The 21,164-nt window shown below is 43.4% G+C and overlaps 2 protein-coding genes and 1 non-coding gene across 3 annotated transcripts; 2 read left to right on the top strand and 1 right to left on the bottom strand.

Moving 5' to 3' along the window:
* Positions 1-913: 913 nt before the first annotated feature.
* On the top strand, positions 914-9,421 carry LOC126561572 (protein daughter of sevenless). The gene is made up of 8 exons (XM_050217803.1): positions 914-996; positions 6,213-6,519; positions 6,611-7,868; positions 7,939-8,008; positions 8,094-8,360; positions 8,482-8,721; positions 8,798-8,908; positions 8,976-9,421. The coding sequence occupies exons 1-8, from the start codon at positions 919-921 to the stop codon at positions 9,396-9,398; spliced, it is 2,754 nt and encodes a 917-aa protein (XP_050073760.1). The 5' UTR covers positions 914-918; the 3' UTR covers positions 9,399-9,421.
* Trnay-gua (transfer RNA tyrosine (anticodon GUA)) lies at positions 5,536-5,652 on the top strand. The gene is made up of 2 exons: positions 5,536-5,572; positions 5,617-5,652. It is a non-coding gene; the product is annotated as a tRNA-Tyr (tRNA).
* A 2,889-nt stretch (positions 9,422-12,310) lies between the features above and the next one.
* Positions 12,311-20,433, bottom strand: LOC126563622 (alpha-tubulin N-acetyltransferase). The gene is made up of 7 exons (XM_050220267.1): positions 20,306-20,433; positions 18,003-18,152; positions 17,663-17,907; positions 17,075-17,189; positions 16,623-16,779; positions 14,279-14,322; positions 12,311-13,076 (listed from the first exon to the last, which is right to left on the bottom strand). Exons 1-7 carry the CDS (start codon positions 20,410-20,412, stop codon positions 12,311-12,313), a joined length of 1,584 nt encoding a protein of 527 aa, XP_050076224.1. The 5' UTR covers positions 20,413-20,433.
* Between the last annotated feature and the right edge of the window lie 731 nt (positions 20,434-21,164).

The following is a 21,164-nucleotide window of genomic DNA, read 5'->3' as shown; positions in this document are numbered from 1 at the left end:
GGATTTATTGCATCGATCGCCGCAACCCTACCGACAGTGAAAAGCGAACGAACGGAAAGGCATTCTCGGTTGGTGCCTTTGTGTGAATGCGAGCCTTGTGTCTGGAAAGTGGTGATTGATAAAAGAATTCATTGTACTGAGACGGCAATTTGTTTGTGTATGCATATTTAGCGCATGAATCAACAACAACACCACACAACCATCCCAGCAGGTCTTGCAAATCACCGCCATCGATTGCTTCATCGCCCATCGCCTACTCCGCGGACGAGCATTGGAAGTGTAGCAAAAGGGGGAGATTAATCGCCAGAACAAGATCATCGCAAACAAATCGACCTGTTCGCCCTGTCCTCGGGTGACGATGATGGGCGTGGACGACAGCACCCGGCACTAGAAAATAAAGCCTTCTTCCACACTGAATCCAACCACAAAAACACACATACACACAAAGTGCCTGTAGAAAAAGCGAAAGCAACGTGCAAGCGTCAGAATATAAAAACATAATTATAATAATGTGGTCGCGGGCATTCGATCGATCGTCGATGGTGGTCGTTTAGAACGAAACTATCAGCTCTCCCCCAAAGCAGACACCCGAACGACGCTCACCTCATAATAGAAGGTGCGAATGAGGGGACAATCCATTCTGAAAGACGTAATAATCGAAAAGCAAAGCAATAGTATCGATAGGAAAGAAGAGGCAACGAAGCAAGCATTTCGTTGTCCAAATGCAGCAACAGCAAGCAATAGAAGTGGTGACATCCCGAACATCTTGAAGGCGACATTTAACAGGCAGCTCGCCAACCCGCACTAAGAAGAACGTGTGAAAGCAGAATCCGCAGACAGCAGCCGGCCACGGTTTCGCCACTGACACCCTACACTATTGAGGAATTATTATCCTCGACGCGCAGCAAGTGAGGCCAGATGGCGACAACGAATAAAGAGGTCTACCACGAAGGATGGCTCATCAAATCGCCACCGACGAAACGTATCTGGCGTGCGGTGAGTCACCAGCATATATTTATTATTCGCTTGCACATCTACCCCCCATTCTCCCCTTCTTTTCTACACACTCGTCTTTCCAATCGCAATCACAAACGCAACCCCCATCCCCCCCAACGCTTTTTTTTTCAATTTGGTCGATTCGCGAGGATTCGCACGCCTCCGGGAATATGGCAAATTGTACCGACCTTGACCGCACGCGCGAGTTCCACGGTGTGTGCGGTACAAGACTCATCATGATGATTGGAAAAAAGGTGGCTGCTGTACAGTGTTGTAGTTTTTTTCCTTCCTCTAGAGTAGGCGCTGCTGAGATTAACGCCATGGTAAAATCATGGCAAGCGTGAGGTGATCGCTCGATTCGGTAGGAAACGATCTTTGCCCAGCTTCGATGCTAGAATGTGAAGAAACATGAAAAGTGTCATTTAATTTTTCATTGCTGGACGATCATAAACAGCTCTTTACATCAAAGGGATGCTTATATTTTGATGAAGAGATAGGGTGTTGCCCTTTTACATGGCTCATGAGAGAATAATGAATTGGGCTTTCAAATAAGTTGTAAACTTTTTACAACACCTTGGTGTTTACCTTGGTGTTCGCACCTTGGTGTGCTGCTAAAGATGCAGTTTTTAGTTGAAAAATTGGAATAAATGTTGAATGTGGAAAAATATTGATAAATTTGTTTTTAATCCAACACTTTCACTCAAAACAATCGTTCCTTTGGGACTGTACTTGATTGTTGTTTAAGTTACTAATGGAATTAACTTGCAATGCTTATAATCCTGCATTACCATTTATACATTTTTCTACGTCTTGCGATAGAGAAACTGATCCATTTCCGTATGAGAAACTCTGTTCTTTTGCTACGATTTCTCTCGATGGGATCAAGTTCCTAATTTTCCCACCATCCTCATCATCCAACTAGCCAACTCTCAATTCTATCCAATCTCGATCCAGCTCGCAAAGCAGCAAACCCATCTAATTAGATACCCATCATAATATCCGTGTATTTAAGAAAGAAAAAAAAAATACGGGAGAGGAAACACACCCCACAACATTGAAGGTTGTCGAAATACGAGAAACGATCACGCAGTGAATCTCCCGTTCCTCCCCGTGTTCTTCGCTTGTGCGGCTTTTACGCCCTATGATCTTGGCCGCCCGGCTCTGCCTTAGCTCTGGTATGTGGACCCCGTTGGGAGATGATCCTCTCTCCCTCGGTGGTGATCCGGTTCGAATATTCTTCCGTCGATGGTGGATGTGGCCCACCCAGGTTGAGAAGTACGTTTGCGTGCGTGCGATGGAATTAGAGGGAAGAGTAAGGCGTGAATGTTTTTTATAAATAAAAGGCAAGGGTAAGATCACATCAGTAGATCTAACCTTATTTTGCACCTGTTATCAAAATCGATAAAAGATGGAACGCTTAAACACGTAAATGGACCTGTGTGCCATCGGGATTAACCTCATTCGATGGATGAATGCATTTAACTACGTTGACTGACCTGGACGAACCAGCTAACCGGAACTCTGAAAGTCCAATGAAATAGAACCCCCTCCAGATGCCGGATCAAATGTACACCAGACATTCGATACGTGGATTAGATCTCAACGCGTCATAGTACGGGCGCATTAGCGCTAGTTCAATAACAAGCCGATTAAGCTCCGGCTGAAGCTCTTTTTCGATTTATTGCCTTATTTATCGAACGCACACAAGTGGAGCAAATCAGTGAAGCGATTTGTTGAAGCGTCCCCCGACAAGTGATCAGTGGACGGAGGACTCATCACCATTTCAAGTGTTGCATATGTCTCGCTAACTCGCCAACACAAACGACAAACGTTGTAACGAGCAGTGTTCGCCTTTTTGTGCGCCATAATCCCGTATCGTTGGCGTCGACCGGCGTCGGCCGGCGTCGTCGGCACACAATGATGAGATGAATCTTCCCCGTCGTTGATGATGCTATCGCGACGATTGCCTACAATTGCTGTGCTCTTCTTAACCGTCCTTTTCATTGTAAAAAAAAATAAATAAATACTACTGGTCTGAAGGTCTGGTCTCATCCTTCCAGCGGCACTAGCCCGCATCGAACCTGATAACGGGCTCAATGAAAAGCGAAGCTCTTGACAACATCCCCCTCACCAGATCACTTGATGATGCTTGCTCAAAGGTTCGGAAGTCGGGAGATGCAATTCCGACGTTCAACGCAATTTGCGACCCCCAATGAGAGACCGACCTCTGGTCGAAGGGAGGGGGAGGGTGAGAACCCGGTGTACCGTAAACAAACGATCGTTTTGTTCACAAGTTCACTTTTAACATTATATATTCAACGCAATTTTTCGAGGCGTAGGAGAAACGAACGACGCATTAAATTTCGATGACCTTTAAACTAATATTGTTCCATTTTACGTGGGTTAGGTTAGTCTGCGTATTATTTTCAATCGTTTTTAGTTTGAAAAAAAAAAACTGTTATGTCTAGAAATTTTTGGGTAATTAAATAGTGTTGATCAATGTTGTAAAATGGTGATTGATGGCATGAATTGTAATTAACCTATTTTGTTGGTTTAATTAGAGGTCTCAATTAACCTAATTAGCGCCGTTATGAAACGTATTTTAATGTGTTTATGGTTCCTAGTGGAGGGGTTTCAGGAGGGATGAAAATTTGAATGCATTTGTTTCCATTTTTCATGTATGGGTGGTATATTTGGGCTCAGGGAGCAAATCTCATTGGGGACTGTTCCCCCGGAACGACGAGGCATGACTATACAACTACGTAGTCTTGCAAGTCGAGTAAACCATTAGATGGCCGGCGTGGCTTAGAAGCCAAAAAGAAAATTGGCATAATTCTAAAATAATACTCTAAACTATTGTATTCATGTGTGTGTAAAAATGTGTGATTTTATCCATCTATTATCTACTTAACTATCTTATTAGACCCTTGTTTGCCTCACATCAGGTACGATAGCGAACAATCAGCTCATGATGACTTGACGTTGATTAAGCAGATGCTCAACTGACTGAAATGTCATGGTGTTAGATGATGTTATTACATTGAGCATAAAAAAAGCTCTCATTTTGAACGCCATATAATTTTTTTCTATTTTTCTTTCTCCTAAAATACCCTTTTTTGGAGACCTTTTTAATATAATTTATTTAAAAAAATTCAAAACAATTTTGTATTATTTTGAGTTTTATTTTCTTTTATTCGACTGTGACATAATTGTTTTTACTATTTGCCTTCGTTAAGATAGTTTCGAGAGGAAAAATGTTTAAGTTAAAATCTACAAAAACATTTTTCAACATTTGTCTGATGAAGATTAGCTGTAACAGTGAATCTTTAATTAAAATTGAACTTTCTTTCGACAATGATACTTGTTCCATTCATTTGTCTTCGTACACTGCATGGAAAGCCTATATTAATCACTTGTTTCACAAATTGCTTTCGATTTAAGAACAAACCGTTGACATTCGTTAGGCTGATCTTATTCTCGATCAACTGCTGCTGCCGAATGCTACCCGTGCCTTTAATTACGAAACGGGACCAAGCCGTCCAGTGCCAGTAAGATCATCCAACAGCAATCATCGTGCATCCGCAAGTATAAGCTTGTATGGGTAGGAAAGACACCCAATTTGTATTCTTTTTCGGAACCCGATGCTCCATTTTGTCAAGCACGGATCAGCTTAATTAGTAGCGAGACGCGCGAGTCGTTTGGTTTCTGCTGTCCCATCATCAAACCCAACAGGGAATGTGTATGTGGAGGCCGTTATCTTGCTTTTCCAATCGTGTCTACATCGTTTGATCCACTCAATTGCAATTGGAATGCTGCCGTTACTGACGCTGATGATCGCTGATCATTTGCCGGAGGGCAGATCGACTTCATCTTGCTCATCCATTCATCCAATCAGCAGCTGTGCTGATGTTTTTGGAAATGCCACATTGCCTTGATGCATGTTTATCCACGCGAGTTTCCCTTTTGCACAGAAGATCGCTGGATCTGAATGATCCACCCGGAGAACTGACCTCCCGCGAACTAAATGTCCGATCTCAACTAAAAATAGCTCCACTTTAGACTATCCCACCCTCAGTAGGGTTTGAAACGTGCGCTTTGGGAAGGGATCGGTTTTTGGGTTTGGGGGGTTGACAAGCAGCTGGGGGACAAGTACGCGCGCGCAAACTGTCGGGGTTAGGGCGTTAGCGCGTGTGTTGTCCATTCACTTTTTCAATGCTGCCGGACTGTGTGTCTCGGGCTAATGAAAGACAGTTTTCGCCGTTCATTCAAGTAAACGGTTCGCTTCGGCTAGGTTCATCGACGCTCGGTCGTCGCACACTCACAGCGCGCCTGCTCGCCTGTTGGTCAGTGTTTGATAGGTGAGGGAACTTCGCATACCCACACACACACACACACACACATAGACGTATGTTGTGTGGGGCAGGTTTATGCTGATGTTGCCGTCTGATGTGGCGTGACGGGGAGGAGGTGGTAGAGATAAAGAGTGTCGTTTGTTGTTTCAGTGAATACGTTCGCGTTGTGAGCGACTTTGTTCGTGTGCCTTCGATAGCTCAGTTGGTAGAGCGGTGGACTGTAGAAAGATGTGCGTGGTGTAGAATACAGCCACAGCATAAAATAGTAATCCATAGGTCACTGGTTCAAATCCGGTTCGAAGGAGAGAGTGAAAACATTTTTTTATTACTGTGAAACAGTAAGCGTAAACATCACATCATAGGTATGATTTCTGTGGACGCCAGGGGAGAAACATAATGTGGTCAGTTCTTTTTAATGTTCTCAGTCCTCACCGGAAACGAGGAACAGTTGGCAGTGTATAGGCTTCTCCCCATATTGGATGATTCATTTCGCATTCTGCTCACATCTGTCTTGCGTACAAAGTGTGTTTGTTTATCGATTTGTTGTGATGTTGTGGTTGGTTGGTTGAGTTGGTTGAGAAACAAGCAGGCACGTTTTCCCCGTTTCACCGAATCTGAACAGAAAGTCGCAGAAATTATGTCATCGCCGCTATATGCCGTTGTTCGAAGAGAAACAATCCACAAGTTTCCGGGGAGAGATACCCGATCGGGGGTGTGTGCCTCCCTCCTATTGTTCACCATAAATATGTCACACTGTGGACCGCAACCTACATGCCCATCCGATCCACGATCCATTCATTCTAGTCGTCTCTTTCTTATGTTGCTTATTGTTGGCTCTTCTCGTTTCTGCTTTGTCGACAACAGCGATGGCGAAGGCGTTGGTTCACGCTCAAGCAGGGTGAGCTGCCCGGTCAGTTCTTTCTCGAGTACTACACCGACCGCAAATGCCGTAAGCTGAAGGGCATCATCGATCTGGACCAGTGCGAACAAGTGGACGCTGGGCTACGGCTCGATCGGCAGAAGGAAAAGTACGCACACATGTTTGACGTGAAAACGCCAACCCGCACGTACTATCTGGCCGCGGACACCGAGGAAGACATGCGCGGATGGGTGAACTGTATCTGTCAGGTGTGCAGCCTGCAGGAAACGCAAACCGTCGACGATCGGCCATGTAAGTAAGGCAACTTGCCCCTCCCGATATGATCTTTCTGCAGCTAAATGATATTGGTTCGGGATGCTTTTTTATCCATTGTTTTACTTAGATTATAACATCGGCGCAATCAATATGGCTGAGGCGATCAATATGGCGGACACGGTAGTCGAGACGAAACCTCCGGGAAGATCAACGACGAGCAATGGCGCAACAGCAACGGAAACGGACGTGTCAAACGAAACTGAAACAACCATGCTGAATCATTCGGTTGCGGGTGAAGTAACTGCGGAACAGTCGCAGCATCAGCAGCAGCAAAAGCGTACGCCAGCAGCGTACAATCCGTACGGCACGTATCAGAATGAGGAAATGATGGGCTTCCGTTCGATGGATTACACCAACCGGGAGACGATCATCTGCGAAGCGAAGCTCGGCCAGCCCGCATCAAATGCGGCCGAAGCGTACTCGAACCTGGACGTCATTATTGAACGTTCCCAATCGTTGCGTGGTAAACCGTCGTGGACGAAAAATGGTGAACCATCATCATCCGCTTCGACTACCGCAAATGGTATCGGGTCAGGTCCCATGGTACATCATATGCGTACCCAATCACTAAACATCGAACAACAGCAGCAGCAGCAGCAGCACCAGCGCAGTGGAAAGAAGATCCCGGAAAATCTTAAACTAACCGAACGTACCCCATCGACGAGTGCGTTCGATAGTGGACCGGAACAACCATCTCCAGCGTTGAGCACCTCGTCCGGCCCGTACATACCGATCAGTGAATGTTACTCGGGCAGTCCGGTAACACCGTTAAACTCACTTGATCCACGGTTCTACGAAACACCGCGCAGTCACACCAACATTGGCTTCAATCTCGTCAACAACGAGCAACCGTACTCACCAAAGAGAAGCAATGTTGGTGGTGGAGGACAGCTGGCAGGATCGTCCGGTGGCCCTTCATCGCTTGTAATGGGTTCGGGAGGATCCGTTGCAAGCAAAGCGGGTGCTGGACTACCAATCTGTAGCGGTAAATCGAGTCCATCCGATTCCGAAAGCGTATTTACGGATGACGAATGGACCGCAGCTTCACCGGGGGAAGGGTCGCGCAGTGGAAGAGAGGGTGCGAATGGGAATCGTGGTGGAGCTGGTGCGACGGGTGGAACGATCGACCGAAGTACCCGTCCGTCGGATAGTTCGATCGAAAACGATGCCGTCGGATGGACGTATGTGCAGCGCTTTTCCAAAGTTCCCAACACGTCGGAGGAAAAGCCTCAGGTTCAAGGTGGAAATGGGAGTGTACCGGGACCGGCCGGTGCACCACCGAGACCGCCGAAACGGGCGAGCATGAACTTGGAGGGGATTGAAAAGTGAGTTCGATTGGAGGAGGATGGACTGTCTTTGAGTGGGATCGCTAATGAAGGACATTTTTCATTTCAGAACAAAGGATATTATATCTTCCGATACGGAGAATGTGTCTCCTGCCATCGGGCCGAGAGAAGCTAGTGCGGTAAATATAGTCGAATATTTTCATCTTTTCGAGTTTCGAGACGATCTTTGCGAATATAGTGACTAAATTCTATTCTTCTTTCTAGCACATCGAACAATTCTACGATATTCCACGCTCCCATCAACATCCGTACACCGGTGGTAGTAGTATGCATCTGCCCGATGGGGATCTGCTGTCACCGCTCAGTCAGTGTGATCTGGTCGCCTCCAGCACACCGAACCTGATCAGTGAGTTTGGTAGTCAGGCGGGCAGTCAGTGTGGAACGCTCGGACGCCCCCGGCCCCATTGCTACACGAACGCTGCCCCGACCAAGGTGGAGGGCAATGTGTTTAGATTTGATTTCAGCGAACAGGTATGTATTTTTGGGGAAAAAAAATTAAGATCAAGTTCGTGATTGTCGTTTGACGTTTTGAATTGTCGACAATTGATAGAACTTTTCCTTCATTTATATTTTACTTTCTTCCTTTCTTCAGCCTGATTCATCAGCACCGGCCATCAATCGTCGCTTAAAGCCACGCTCGTCGCTCGATATTACTAAATCGATCGAGTCCGTGACGCAGGGTGTTAAGCAGCAGATTTCACTCGGTGGGAACGGTTCGACAACGCCCGCACCGGCCATACCGGTTTCCAGTGCGGGTAGCGCTGTTGGTCAGCAATCGTCAGCTAGAAGCCCTCCGACGGTCGATCGTACCCGGAAACCGGCTACTCCAAAGGTAAGGAAAACTGCGAGATGAACTGCGAGATTGTAATATTAATTCTGTCTTTCCCACAATTTCTCATCCTCCTTAGATCGGTACCAACTCGATGCGTCGAAAGGGTGGACCTGTTTCGCTAAATCTCGCATCGAATCAAACAACCGAGAGCACGTACGGCAATACCCAGGATGCAAACATTTCGCTGGTAAGTAAAGGATCGGATGGCTCTTTCTTGTCCTTGTTCTCACTGCGTTTTCCACATTCGCAAACAGCTGTCGGTCATATCACCACGCGCTGCCGGTAAAAACGAGGATCGCCTGCAATATCTCGATCTGGACCACTCGAACAGTCCGCAGAAAACGAACCAAAACTCGATCTACTCATCCGGTCCGAGCAGTATCGGTGGTGGTGGTGTTGGCGCAGCCGGAAGCAATTCAAACCACCACAATCATCATCCGGTGGTTGGTTCTAGCAGTTCCCTAGTGCATGATATGGTTGGAGCCGGATCATCTCGGCACCATCATCATCTTCATCACCATCGGGATGGTGATGCGGCCCTCACGAAGCCAGCTGTTCAAACAAGCCGCACACCGTACACGACAGTTGATTTCGTTAAAACCGATGCGTTCAATCGAGTGCGGGCCGATTCAGAGCTTACGCGCGCTCAGTCACGGCTGAAGGATCAAACGTCCTAGACTCTTGGTGAAGGGCGTTTTAAAGGAAAATCCCGTTCGCGCAATGTTTTTATATGATACGTGCTTATTCATATCTACATTTGATCGTGTCTTCCGAAGTTCATTTATTGTCTATCGATTTAATAGCACACACTCATTAGCCATTGTGAACCGCTTTTTGCTGCTAATCGAAAGAGTATAAACCCAGTTAAAATCTGGGGAAAAGTAGATGAAGTAAAAAGAAAGGTAAAACCCCCAAAATAGACGAACGAAAATGAATCATACATGTTATAGCCAAGTGCAATTAATGCAAGCTCTGCCTTAACGTCTCTTCCTACTTTGTAAGCTTATAGCATTGTTATACAAAACGACACACATACTACAAACGGCATTTATGTAGGAAGAACAAGCAAAAAAAATGCTTTTAGGAATTGAAGCGAATGACTTGTTGTGAAGCGTTATTTTCACATACCACGCTGGGACACACGCCTGTGATTTCGAAGCAAACGGTGGATTGTGGTAAGGAAAAAAGGAAAACGGGGAATCTTATTACTTGACGTGAAACAGTGAGGGCTTTTTATGTGTTTTTTGTGAACGAAAATATTTACCAACACACGGGGCGAAGAGAGAGAAAGGTATGGACAAACGAAAGCAATTAGAAAGGTAAATTTTGCGCCGTAAGATTAGGACATAAAACAATTAGCATAATGCCAATTCGAAAAATGCTACTCGGCAAAGAAAAACACGCCTAAAACAAAGCAAGAACATATTTGCATGACTTTATAGGAGTAATCTAATACAAAACTGATATAGATCTAACCGTTGCTTCCTACCAAAATAGAACAAACAAACAAACAAACAAACAAACAAAAAACAATTTCCATTAAGCTACTTCTAAAGTGGTACGCGTTACTGTTACAGACTGTTTCTTCTGCATTTTAAGTTTTTTCTTCATATATGGCTTTTATATCTTGACTATATCTTGTATCTCTCTTTGTTGCGATACTCCTTTCCAAAACATTTTTCTTAAGAACACATTCTCTCTCTCTCTTTTTAATACAATACTGTTTACAGAACATTTTTACATACGCACAAATTACGTATTACTATGCATTTTCTTTAATACCGTTGTTTATTAACAAAACCTTTGTATGCGTTATACTGATTAGGTAGTATTTTACGAAATGATGTTTCCGTTTACGTTTTAGCGAAAATAAAACAAAAAGCTAAGAAAAGTAGTGAAATTAGTGCCTAATTTACTTGTTCCCGTACGATTTGCTTTCCAAAGCTCCCTCAAATGGTAGAATGAAGTCATTTGAACACGGAATAGACACATTGGATGGCTGCCGAGTTTCAGCAACGATTTTAAGACATTTGAAATCGTGTTGATGGTCTATCCGGGAAATACTCATCGTGCAACGTGGTACAGAAAATTTGGGATATAGAAGAGTAATCACCAGCTAGACCCGTCGCGACCGTTGTCTATAGATCCTCGACACTTATGCTTTCTATTGTCTCTGCCATATGACGTTCCTGTTGGGCTGAAAAAAAGTATGATCTCTTCAAGCTCAGCTCTGGCAGCTCGAAGCGTTATCTCCTGTTCCGACTACAGCCTTTACTAACATCAGGATGGATGGATACATCAGTCTAATGTGGCGCAATTTCGGATTGGCAGACGACGTTGATCGACCTCTTGCAGTTTGTAGGACGACTTTACGAGACATTGTTTCTAGAAGGCGGAAAATTCTAGAAACAAAACGAAGAAAATGTACAAAACATATTTGATATATTCCAGACATCATTTTCAATAATGTCTGGAATATTCCAGACATCATTTTCAGGGAACTTTCACGAGTTGATATCGAATTGTATTGCATTGAAAACACACTTCTATATTCATTGTTAGTACTAAACATTTCTTTCAGATTTTTGATTTATTTCTTTCAAAACGTCCATTCATAGTCCATTATCGAATACGAGAGAAGTAGATATACGTGTAGAGGGAATGAAGCGGATGGGTCTGTGGAATGCGACACATTTTCGTTCCCTACATGAATCTGAGCAGCAGCTCGACCTACTCTGTCGCACTTGTCTACTGGAATGACATCAGGACGTTGCACAATATCGAGGGAAATTGGGGAGAGTTCTACCACTAAAACGAACACTGCAACTGTAATGCAGTGCATATTTTTTCGAGAGTGTTTCGAAACAGATACATTACACACTAAGGGACTGTTTGAATATATACGTAAACGATCTGCTGTCTGTTGTACCACGATGGTGTTGATAATGTCGGTATAGATCTGGCAGGTAACAGGCGTTTGGTTCCTTCTACCTTCATGTACTAGAATTTCTCTCCTTCCTTCATTTGGTAATTTTCTTACGCACTATAATATAGCATGTGTATGTGAGTTTCAGGTTCGAAAAATGAGCTCATCCCCATCAAGGGGGACTTACGACGACTCACTTAATGTAAAATGTAATCCTTCAGAAAGTCCTGCTGCACATTGCTGCAACGAAAGCAAATGGCGGTGTTGAAGAATATGGCTGGCGAAAAGGAACAACTTAACAAAACTATCAAACACAACCACACAAACTAACGGGTGTACGCGCAAAAACCAGACTATTGCTAACAGGAGTCCTTAACCGATATCAACAAAAGGTTACAAACAACAAAAACTCAACACTCTTGCAAACACCGGAAGCCCTACATAACAAAAATTGTCAAGAAGCGGCGGGAAGATTCAGCATTCAACAAAGCTTCCTGTTCTTGTACGCATCACTAGCTACTTCACTTCATCATTTCAAGCATCATTTTTAGCATCTCCTACATTCTACTTCAACTTCAAACCTGTGTCCTTCACCGTCATATCTCTTCTCCGTGTATTTTTCTCTGGTAACTGCACCTCCCTCACCGTTTTTTTCTTCCTGCCTTACCACAACTTGTTGTGGTAGAACTTCAAATCAAAGTGTCCACCACTGCCACCACCCGGCTGGCTTCCATTCGAGTAAACTGACTCATTATCGTCGTGCAGACTACCCCGCGTACCAGACTTCCCAATCGGCCGATTGATCTTCACCGACCCGAAACCTTCGTTTTCCTCCTGATCAAACTCCATCTTGCCGCTCGGCATAACGGCCGCTCCAACACCGAACGATATATTCTTCAGGCCCGTATGCTGCTTGGTATACCGGGCCGGCTTTCGTCCACTGCCGATACCACCCATCATCCCGTAATCACCACCACCGGACGGATGTTCCGGTGTTGCCTGCTGGCTGACAGATTGAGGCGATAAGGAATGCTCCCGCTGTGAACCACCACCGTCCGTATCGTCGTGGTGCAGCTCGAGATGGTGCGGATGAAAATCGTACGGATCCGGGTCTGGGCCCGGCTCGGGAATGTCTTCGTATGGTAGCGTTTCCGGCTGATCGGCAAACTTTACTTCCAGCGCGTGCGCGTGCGATGGTGCGTTCGGCGCATCACCACCGGTACCGATGCCGGCTCCGACCGGGTGCAGTTCGATGCGTTGCATCTCATCGGCCAATCGTTGGTCCATCCCATCCTCACCACCACCATCGCCACCATCGATCGAATCCGTCTCGTACCGGTGCTGATGATCGTCGTCATCATCCGCGTGACCATTGTTGCTGCCATTAGCGTGCCCATTAGCAGCTGCATTGGTGTTAGTAGTAGCGGTGCTGCAAACAGGGCGCGGGGCGAGCGGAAAAATAGGGAAAAGAAAGCGAACCATTTTTCACCGTGCGACCAAACCGCTACTACACACTACTGGGTGGTTTTTTTTATGTAACTTATGCACTACTACACTACTACTGCTACTAAAGGTGTATGTGTGTGAGTTTATGCGCATAATGAATTACAATGATGACGCTCTTCTGTCTGCGATCGGTGAGAAACATGCGTTTAATGCCGATTTTACTGAACAAAACCTTAAACGAGCGAAGAAAATTAAACCGAAACACATAGAAAACTGTACTCAAAGAAGAGAAAACCATACTTACACAAAAACAAACAGACAGAGGATTAAACAAGCGAACGAATGTGCGATTTTATTTTACTTCTTTTGTTCTTGTTCCAATTTTGAGGATTTTCTTATTTTACGGAATAACTGAAACATCATTAATACGTGTAGAAGGAAACGAAAACCAAACCGGTCGGTTTGTAATAAAAATCGGAACCGAATCAGCGGAGCGAAAACCTTTCGGAGCAGCTCTCGGTGACAGAAGGAAGGAACGGGAATTTAAATAAATTATGTTAACAATTAATCCTTCACACACGATCGAGAATGAAGGTACAACGGCCAATTTGCTTAATATTAAACAAGGAAACATTTATCTTAAGCTTAATCTCATCTCGTTGCGTGTCCTTTTTAAGAAGACTAATTTAGATCCAAATTTCCGAATTTTTCTGCATTAATTAATTAGTAATATACGTGTACTTTAACACAATAACGAGAGAGAGAGAGACTGAGAGAGTGAGAGTTTGTGGGTGTCCAGGTATCGCAGTGCGTCTATTAAACGGTAGACGAAATTTCAATACACGAATAAATCGACGACCAAAACATTGGTGGAAGTAAAGGTACATCATAATTTATAAACTAGCCAATCGGTACCGTGTGCCGGTTTTAGGTAAAATTGCTGAAAAGAAATTGAAAAATAAAAATAAACATTTAAAACAACAAACAAAAACAAACTGAAATGCGATCGAAAACCAAGGTGAAAAGCAATTCAAAGAATTCGCCCTTAGTGTGTATGTGGTTGGATGTGAAGGACAAAAGCGAGATAAGAAAGCGATATATGTTGAACTCCTTGCTAATTTAATGTATTTTAAAACAATTTGGTGCATGAAAGCTGGGGCCGTCCTGTTGCCACTAGTGTTTTACCTGTTCGGTTCTGTTGAAACTGCCGTGGGACTGTTGTGAATTATCTGTAAATAATGGAAGAAGGTAGTTAGTTAGAAGTTGGAAAATGCTTTAAAATGTCAAACATACTGTAAAAAGTAATTTTTTGTTTATTTTCATAAATTATGGAGGCGCATGGTGTTTCACAAAGCGAATTGCATAGCTTAAGGCGCTTTAAACAGATATCATTTCAATTTGGTATTTTGGTTAGTAGCTTGCTTCTTTTCCTATTATCATTAAACAATGTCACATTAAGCAGACACAAAAGCAAAAACAGCACAGTAAAGTACCGCTAATGGAGTAGTTAAATGCATCTGCTTGTGATTGCTTTATTAATTTACTACCCAACACTTAGCCGTTTAGTGGTGTGTACTGTCTGTCATGGTAATGAAAATAGACTCTGAAAACGAGAGCACAGCAGGATACAAACATCCAACGCCATCGCGTGACCTGATTAAAACGGTGCCTCTTATGAAAGTGAAATGGGGCTGTGCCATATTTTGTGACATGTTTTGCTTCTGTAACTTCGAAAACAACATACCGATGGTGCATTTTTGTGCTTTTTGTGTTTTGGTTTTGTTGAGTGGTTGTTGCATGCAGTGCACCACTAGCAAAGAATGCAAATCAAAATTAGGTTCTTCTGCATCATTACATGTGATGGTTTCACGCGAGAGTGGTCACGTATCCATATTCAAATTTTCAAACCACGAAAGCTCGAAGAAAGGAGGTCAACCGCTTTAAAATGTCCAATCATAAAATGACCAACGGTTAGATTGCATGATGAGGTGTACTTTTTTTTCGGGCAAGATGATCACTACAAGACTGCTAATGTTCTTTTAACAGTGGAAGAAAATTTCAAGAGAATACACCGTAACAAGGACATTCATTTTTCCTTCCACACATCAAAGAATGTTCCATATTCTCGTTTCATTTCGCGTGCAACAATCGATCATTCAGCTTTTTATTCCAAGAAACTGAGCAATCAATCAGGTAATCTAGAAATCTGCGGATCGACCGAACCTTTTTCCGTACGAGTTCATTAAGATTTCGCCGTGAAAAACAAGCGCAATTACAGTCATTTCACATGCCCCTTAATTTAAGACCCTACGGCATGTGAGGTGTGTTTGCTTGCTTTGCACGATATCCGATTTGATCGTATCGCACAACGTTGCAGCACGTTGCAAGCCACGATTCCTAACACCTAAGTTTCAGCACTGTTTCGGAACTGATGGCCGCTTGGTTTCTTCTAATGGTGTTCTTTAAAGTGAACGTCCTTCGTACGATGGGTAGAACGATTGCACCCGGGGAAACACTGGACGGAACGACGATTTATTGCAAAGAAGGCTATCCTACCGGCCATCACAACTGGGCGTAGGAAGGTAATTGGATGCAAGCTAAACCCTAGAGCCGCGAAGTGTTGTGGGCGTCTAATTGAAACCGAAACGAGGCGGACATCCTACCGGATAGGTGAGCAGGTAATCGATTGTGTGACAGCTTTCTTGCGCGTAGTTTATAGATCACGGTGCGATTAAAGAGTGCAATTAAAAAGATGAGGTATAAGCTTATCGATACCTTGAGACGCGAATAACCTATCCTTGAATAAGAGATAAATCAGAAATAATACGATAAAAAGAAATTGATTTACTGTGATAGTATCTCAAGAAAGGAATGCAAGTTGAACAATGCACACAAGCCTATTTTGAGTTAAAATCCGATAAACAATCTAATAAAGAATTCAAAATGGGTTATATGAACCTTAGCACCTTGCCTAACAATTCTTTATGCTCCAAAAGTAAACATAAACTATTTATTTAAATTGTTCTCCATCACCCTTCTACGAAAGTGCCACAAATAAATTGTTGTGGAAACATTCCCAGATTTCTTCCAGCTTAGCGTGATTGCCGGCGGTTAAGCGAAACATGCAACAATTTCACTCAAACGATGACAGTAATGACCGTAAGAAGTAGGAGAATAATTTTTAGTGAATTCTTTCCTTTTCTGAGCACCAAAGTAATCGTCCCTTTTGAGAAACTAAAGGTTTCGGAAGAGCAGTTTTTGGAGCTAGGTATAATTCCATTTCTTACTTTTCACACGCAATCGTTGGCAAACAATTGTTTTAAAGGGTATTTTTGCTGCTGATCTAATCTCACTTCCTGCATTTGTTAGGCGATTAATGTCACTCACTCTGATGATGGTAGCGTAAAATAATAAGCACAAGCTAAGCTAAAGTTAAAGTGCATATATTTGAAGTTATTACGCACGCAACATTTAAATCCTGGACCACGAACATCATGTTTGTACGCGGATCATACACGGGATAATTTACCTGTGCCATGCTGCAGGTTGGCCGTTTGGCCGCATACCGACCGACGGGGGGTTGGGCGATGATCGGCATCGGTGCAACGTTCGTTCGGGTCTGCGAGGTCGATCGACGTCTTTCCTCCGTCGTCGTGAACGTTGGCCCGAACAGATTTGTGTTAGGACTGCTTCGTTATCACCATGTGCATCACCCGTAGCGTATGTTTTTGGGGTAGGGAAAGGACAGTTAGGGTTTAAGGGTTATAGGGTTAAACAGGTGTCGATAGCGTGTGAAGAAAGAGAGATGATATTGAAGTGAAGGATTAATACCGACGGTTTTGCTTTAGCCGAATGTTAGCTAGCTCCCGCTACCGCGTCCCAATTTTAATCATGTACTGATTAATCCAACCGTTAGAGGGTCCTCCTTTACGTACGTATTGGGGATAAGGCGCCTCAGGATATTTTTGAAGTGAAACTTACCTAGCGGTAATGTGCATGCGACGTCCATCGATATCGGAAGAATTTTGAGCCTTGCTTGCGAAGAAGCCTTCGTACACGACAAAGTTGTTCATCTGTGGAATCTTCTTTGACAGTCCTGTGAGAGAAAATAAACAGACATGAGTTACTACATTGTATGAACTAATTCAAATTAGTTCTTAAAATTGCAGGCAAGCTTACTGATTATTATGCCCTCGAACAATAAAAAAATATTTCATGTTATATTAATAAAATCCTCTTCTGTAAATATAACTATTAATATCTAGAAATACATTCTCCATTCCCTAGGTCAAGCAGCCGTCCTTCTAAGGCCACAAGATCTATTACCGCGGAAATGTATTTATTCTACGTCCAGGTGCTCTTTTCGCGTGTCCGCGCGTGATAGCGCAGTGCAGCGAAGTCGCGTGATTTAAACGTACCACCATGAATTCCAACCTACTACACTACAACCAACCAACCCATCTAATCAGAAAGAGCGCCCTAAAAAAAGAATCGGAAGCATGCGAACAAACATTACACACGCTGACTCGCTCGATAAGCGTTCGCTCTATATCGGTATCCCGGAATTACCGTAATGCTTCTGCAGGAAACCGAGCAGCTTCTCCGACGGCCGATCGATGGCCAGCTCGTCCGGCTGTATGTTTTCCTCGCGTAACATATGCTCGAACAGTTCACGGCCGAGACCGCCGCGTTGGCGCGATTCGTGCACGTAAAAGTCCAGCACACAGGGTGCCGTCACGTTGACCGTCTCGCCGGACGGATCGAACACGTACAGTGACTTGCGGCCCACCTTCAGTATGCCCACGACGAGACCACTGCAAAAGGGAGGTAGATCATAAAGAGCGCGATTAGTACAGGAATAAAGTAAGGAGAAAATCAAGGGAAAAATCAAATTGAATAGTGTGCTTACTTTTTGTCGTTTGACTCAAACATCAGGTAGATGTGATGGTCCGAGTTGCGCAGCTTCTGAGCGGTCGTTACCGGTACGGATAAGCCCTGTGCCTGAGCCGACATCGATCCGACCGTGTTAATGATCTCCGATATCTGTGCCGTCGCATCGCTGCCAAATGGAAAGAAGTAAAAGGGAGAGCACTTTAAACACTTAGTCGAGAAAATCAATCTCAAGATTTGCACAAATTTCATAATCAACATCACATCCCCCTCCCGGAAAAGAGTAATAATCGAATTTTGATAGCCCTTTCGCCAGCAAGAGTCGAGGAAAAAACTAACACCTACCCCGTGGCGGTGCTTCCGGTGGTCATAAATCATTCGCCACCATTTCGAAGGGGCTTGTGATAGGTTAAATTTTCAATCGAAACTACACGAAAAAGTGATCGCGATCTTATACACGTGGGCTTGGCCGGATTGTGTCGGAAACAGCCGTCGCATGTTAATGCTCATCAGCATGCACAGAGCAGGAGGGGGGTACCGTGGTCATTTCCGAACATCGCCCGGTGGTAGTTGTGCGTACTAGAGAACGAGGTGTTGACGTGAGGGTATAAGCCAAGTCAGGTCTTCCCTACTGTGTGGGGTGCGATTTGATTAATGGAGCCGCTAATTTTGGAAGTGGGCAAATATGGTCGCCAACACGTGTTTAAACTGTACGACGGGTACATACGTGCGGCACGGTAAGAATAAAGGCGGCTTAGCTTGAGAACGTTTTTCGATCGATTGTTTTATCTTTTATGGAAAACCTAATGTTGAATGTGCAGTAATTATGGCAATAAATATGGAAATAAGTGGGACAAAAGTGACTAATATTTGTACAATGAATTATGTTCTTACAGGTATGCCATTTAATTGCAGGCAAATAATGTTTGGCTATCAATTAGTAACAGAGAAAAATGTCTGTATAATTAAGCAAAAACTACTGACTTAAAAGTAATCAAAATAATATATGTTACACAAGGGAAAATTTCTACAATTATAAATTATTTTTTCCAACCGTGCATGGACGGGAGAAGGCAAAATACTAGAAGGAAATGCCTTGAAAAATTTGTACAAAATCAGCTCAAGAATAGCTGTGAATATGACACCAAGCCGTAATTCTCAAACTAAAAATAATAAATAAATAAAGAATTTCTAAGATTTTGATCGCGAAACAAGCGAAACAAATGTGAAATTGATAACGTAAAGGGTAACTTGAATGTGGCAACCGAAAAATATATAATTATTACATAGCTCACGTTTATTTAGCACTTCTTCTGTTTGGCTTAACAATTTGGTAGGTCACGCCGGCCATCTAATGGCTTAGCTGGATAGTTAGTCCACATAACGGGCAAACGGTCCAGATGGGATTTAAATTCTGGGCCTGCCAAACAGGTCTCAAGTTTATTAAACTTCCGTTGCTCTCCACATCCTTCACGGACTCTTAGTTTTCCTCCACCTTGGTTGAGGCAACACACAAAAGACATTGTACATTATACACAAGGACTTTTAGTCAATTTATCTTCAAGAAATCCTCATGGAGCTGCTTCCATTTTAATGTATTGACTGATAAATTAACAAGCTAATAAATTGCTCAATAGACTTTATGCCTTTTGCCTCTTAGTACACTAGAAAATAAAAATAAAATGCCTAAGATACCTTAAATAATCTTCTCAGACTCAGAGGTTTTTATTCAATAGCATAAACCAAATTATCAACAATTGTAATCCCCAAAACCAAAAATGAATTTGATTGGGCGGTTTATTGTCGTATTCAAACAAGAATGAAACGAGAAAACGTTTTGCACTTTTGCCAAAAAATAACTTTGCCCACCAATTACTCTACTTTCCATTGTGTCCCAGTACTTATAAACATCAAATCTCCTGCAGAAAAACGGCGATCGTAACAATGGAGCAATAAATCTAAACCCATTTAGGTACGAAACAACGGGCACAACAAAGCAAAACCATTTCGCACTAATGGCGTATAATTTTCCCATATTTTTTCTGCACGTGCCAAACAAAAACCCTCAAAATTGGAACCGATGCCGAAAACAATAGTGAAACATTATTGACAGGCCGGCAGGTAATTTGTGTTATCGAGTTGAGGAAAGCCAACAAATGGACAATGAAGACACAAAGAGGCCAATTTTCATCCCACACAGATCGTTAGCTTCGTCGGCGTTCCAAAACTATGAGAGATTAACCTCCCTGCTTGTCCGGCGATTTGGTAGATAAGCCAAATAGAAACTAATGTGCGATTTAAATTTCCCAAATTTCTACTTACAGTGCAACACGGCGAGACTGTGCGGTGAAGCCGGTCGGCAGCAGCGAGTTGTTTATCCGGACAATCCGCGACCGGAACAGCGGATGCATGTTGAAGCGAAAATCCATGATAATAATGTGGAATGGGTTGTTTTCTCACACGCTTTTACTAAACTATCACTATTCCCCACGGAACGAGTGGATAAATTTTGCACTTCAACTTTGCTGTGATTTAGAAAGTGTTGAATTCTTTTACCACTTTTTTTTTACTTTATCACACAGCACAATCACACAAATCACCACTAAAGATCAATTCACCAATTGTTTCAGTAATAAATAAGTAAATAAAATATCACAAATAATTGCACTCCGATTGCTGTACCCGTCCAGAGCCCAGTTAACTCTTCCGGTTATGCTAGTCTTGGTAAAACTTCGTATCAAATTGAATCCTATCCACACTTCACGGCAAATGGGAGCTGAAATGAAACCGAGAAAAATATAAAAGAAAATAAGACTTTGTGGTCACTACCGTTTGGTGGAAATGGTAAGGAAATGGAAAACGGAGGAACGAGAAAGAAAACTAATAAAAATGTTATTAAAGCTTAGAAAAATGAGTTTTTCCTTCCACTTTCTACAGCACTCCGGCATTCAGGTCCAATCCAAGAAAAAAGGGTCTCCACACAGCCATACTGGTGTGGGTCTTTTTACGACCAGCGCCAACCACCCCACGACGAGCAGGAGTGAAAGAGTGAGCGACTGTGCACGTGAGACGTTGTGCTGTATTTTGCTTTCGGTTCGTTGGTTTTTCCATTGGAAAGAAAATTCACCACACGGAAGAAAAGAACCATCAGACCTACGGATGGTCTGTGCCTGTGTGTGAA

The sequence above is a fragment of the Anopheles maculipalpis genome, chromosome 3RL (genome assembly GCF_943734695.1).
Source record: "Anopheles maculipalpis chromosome 3RL, idAnoMacuDA_375_x, whole genome shotgun sequence".
Taxonomy (NCBI): Eukaryota; Metazoa; Arthropoda; class Insecta; order Diptera; family Culicidae; genus Anopheles; species Anopheles maculipalpis.
Note: the sequence above shows the minus strand (reverse complement) of the source record. Positions and strands in the feature narration are given on the sequence as shown.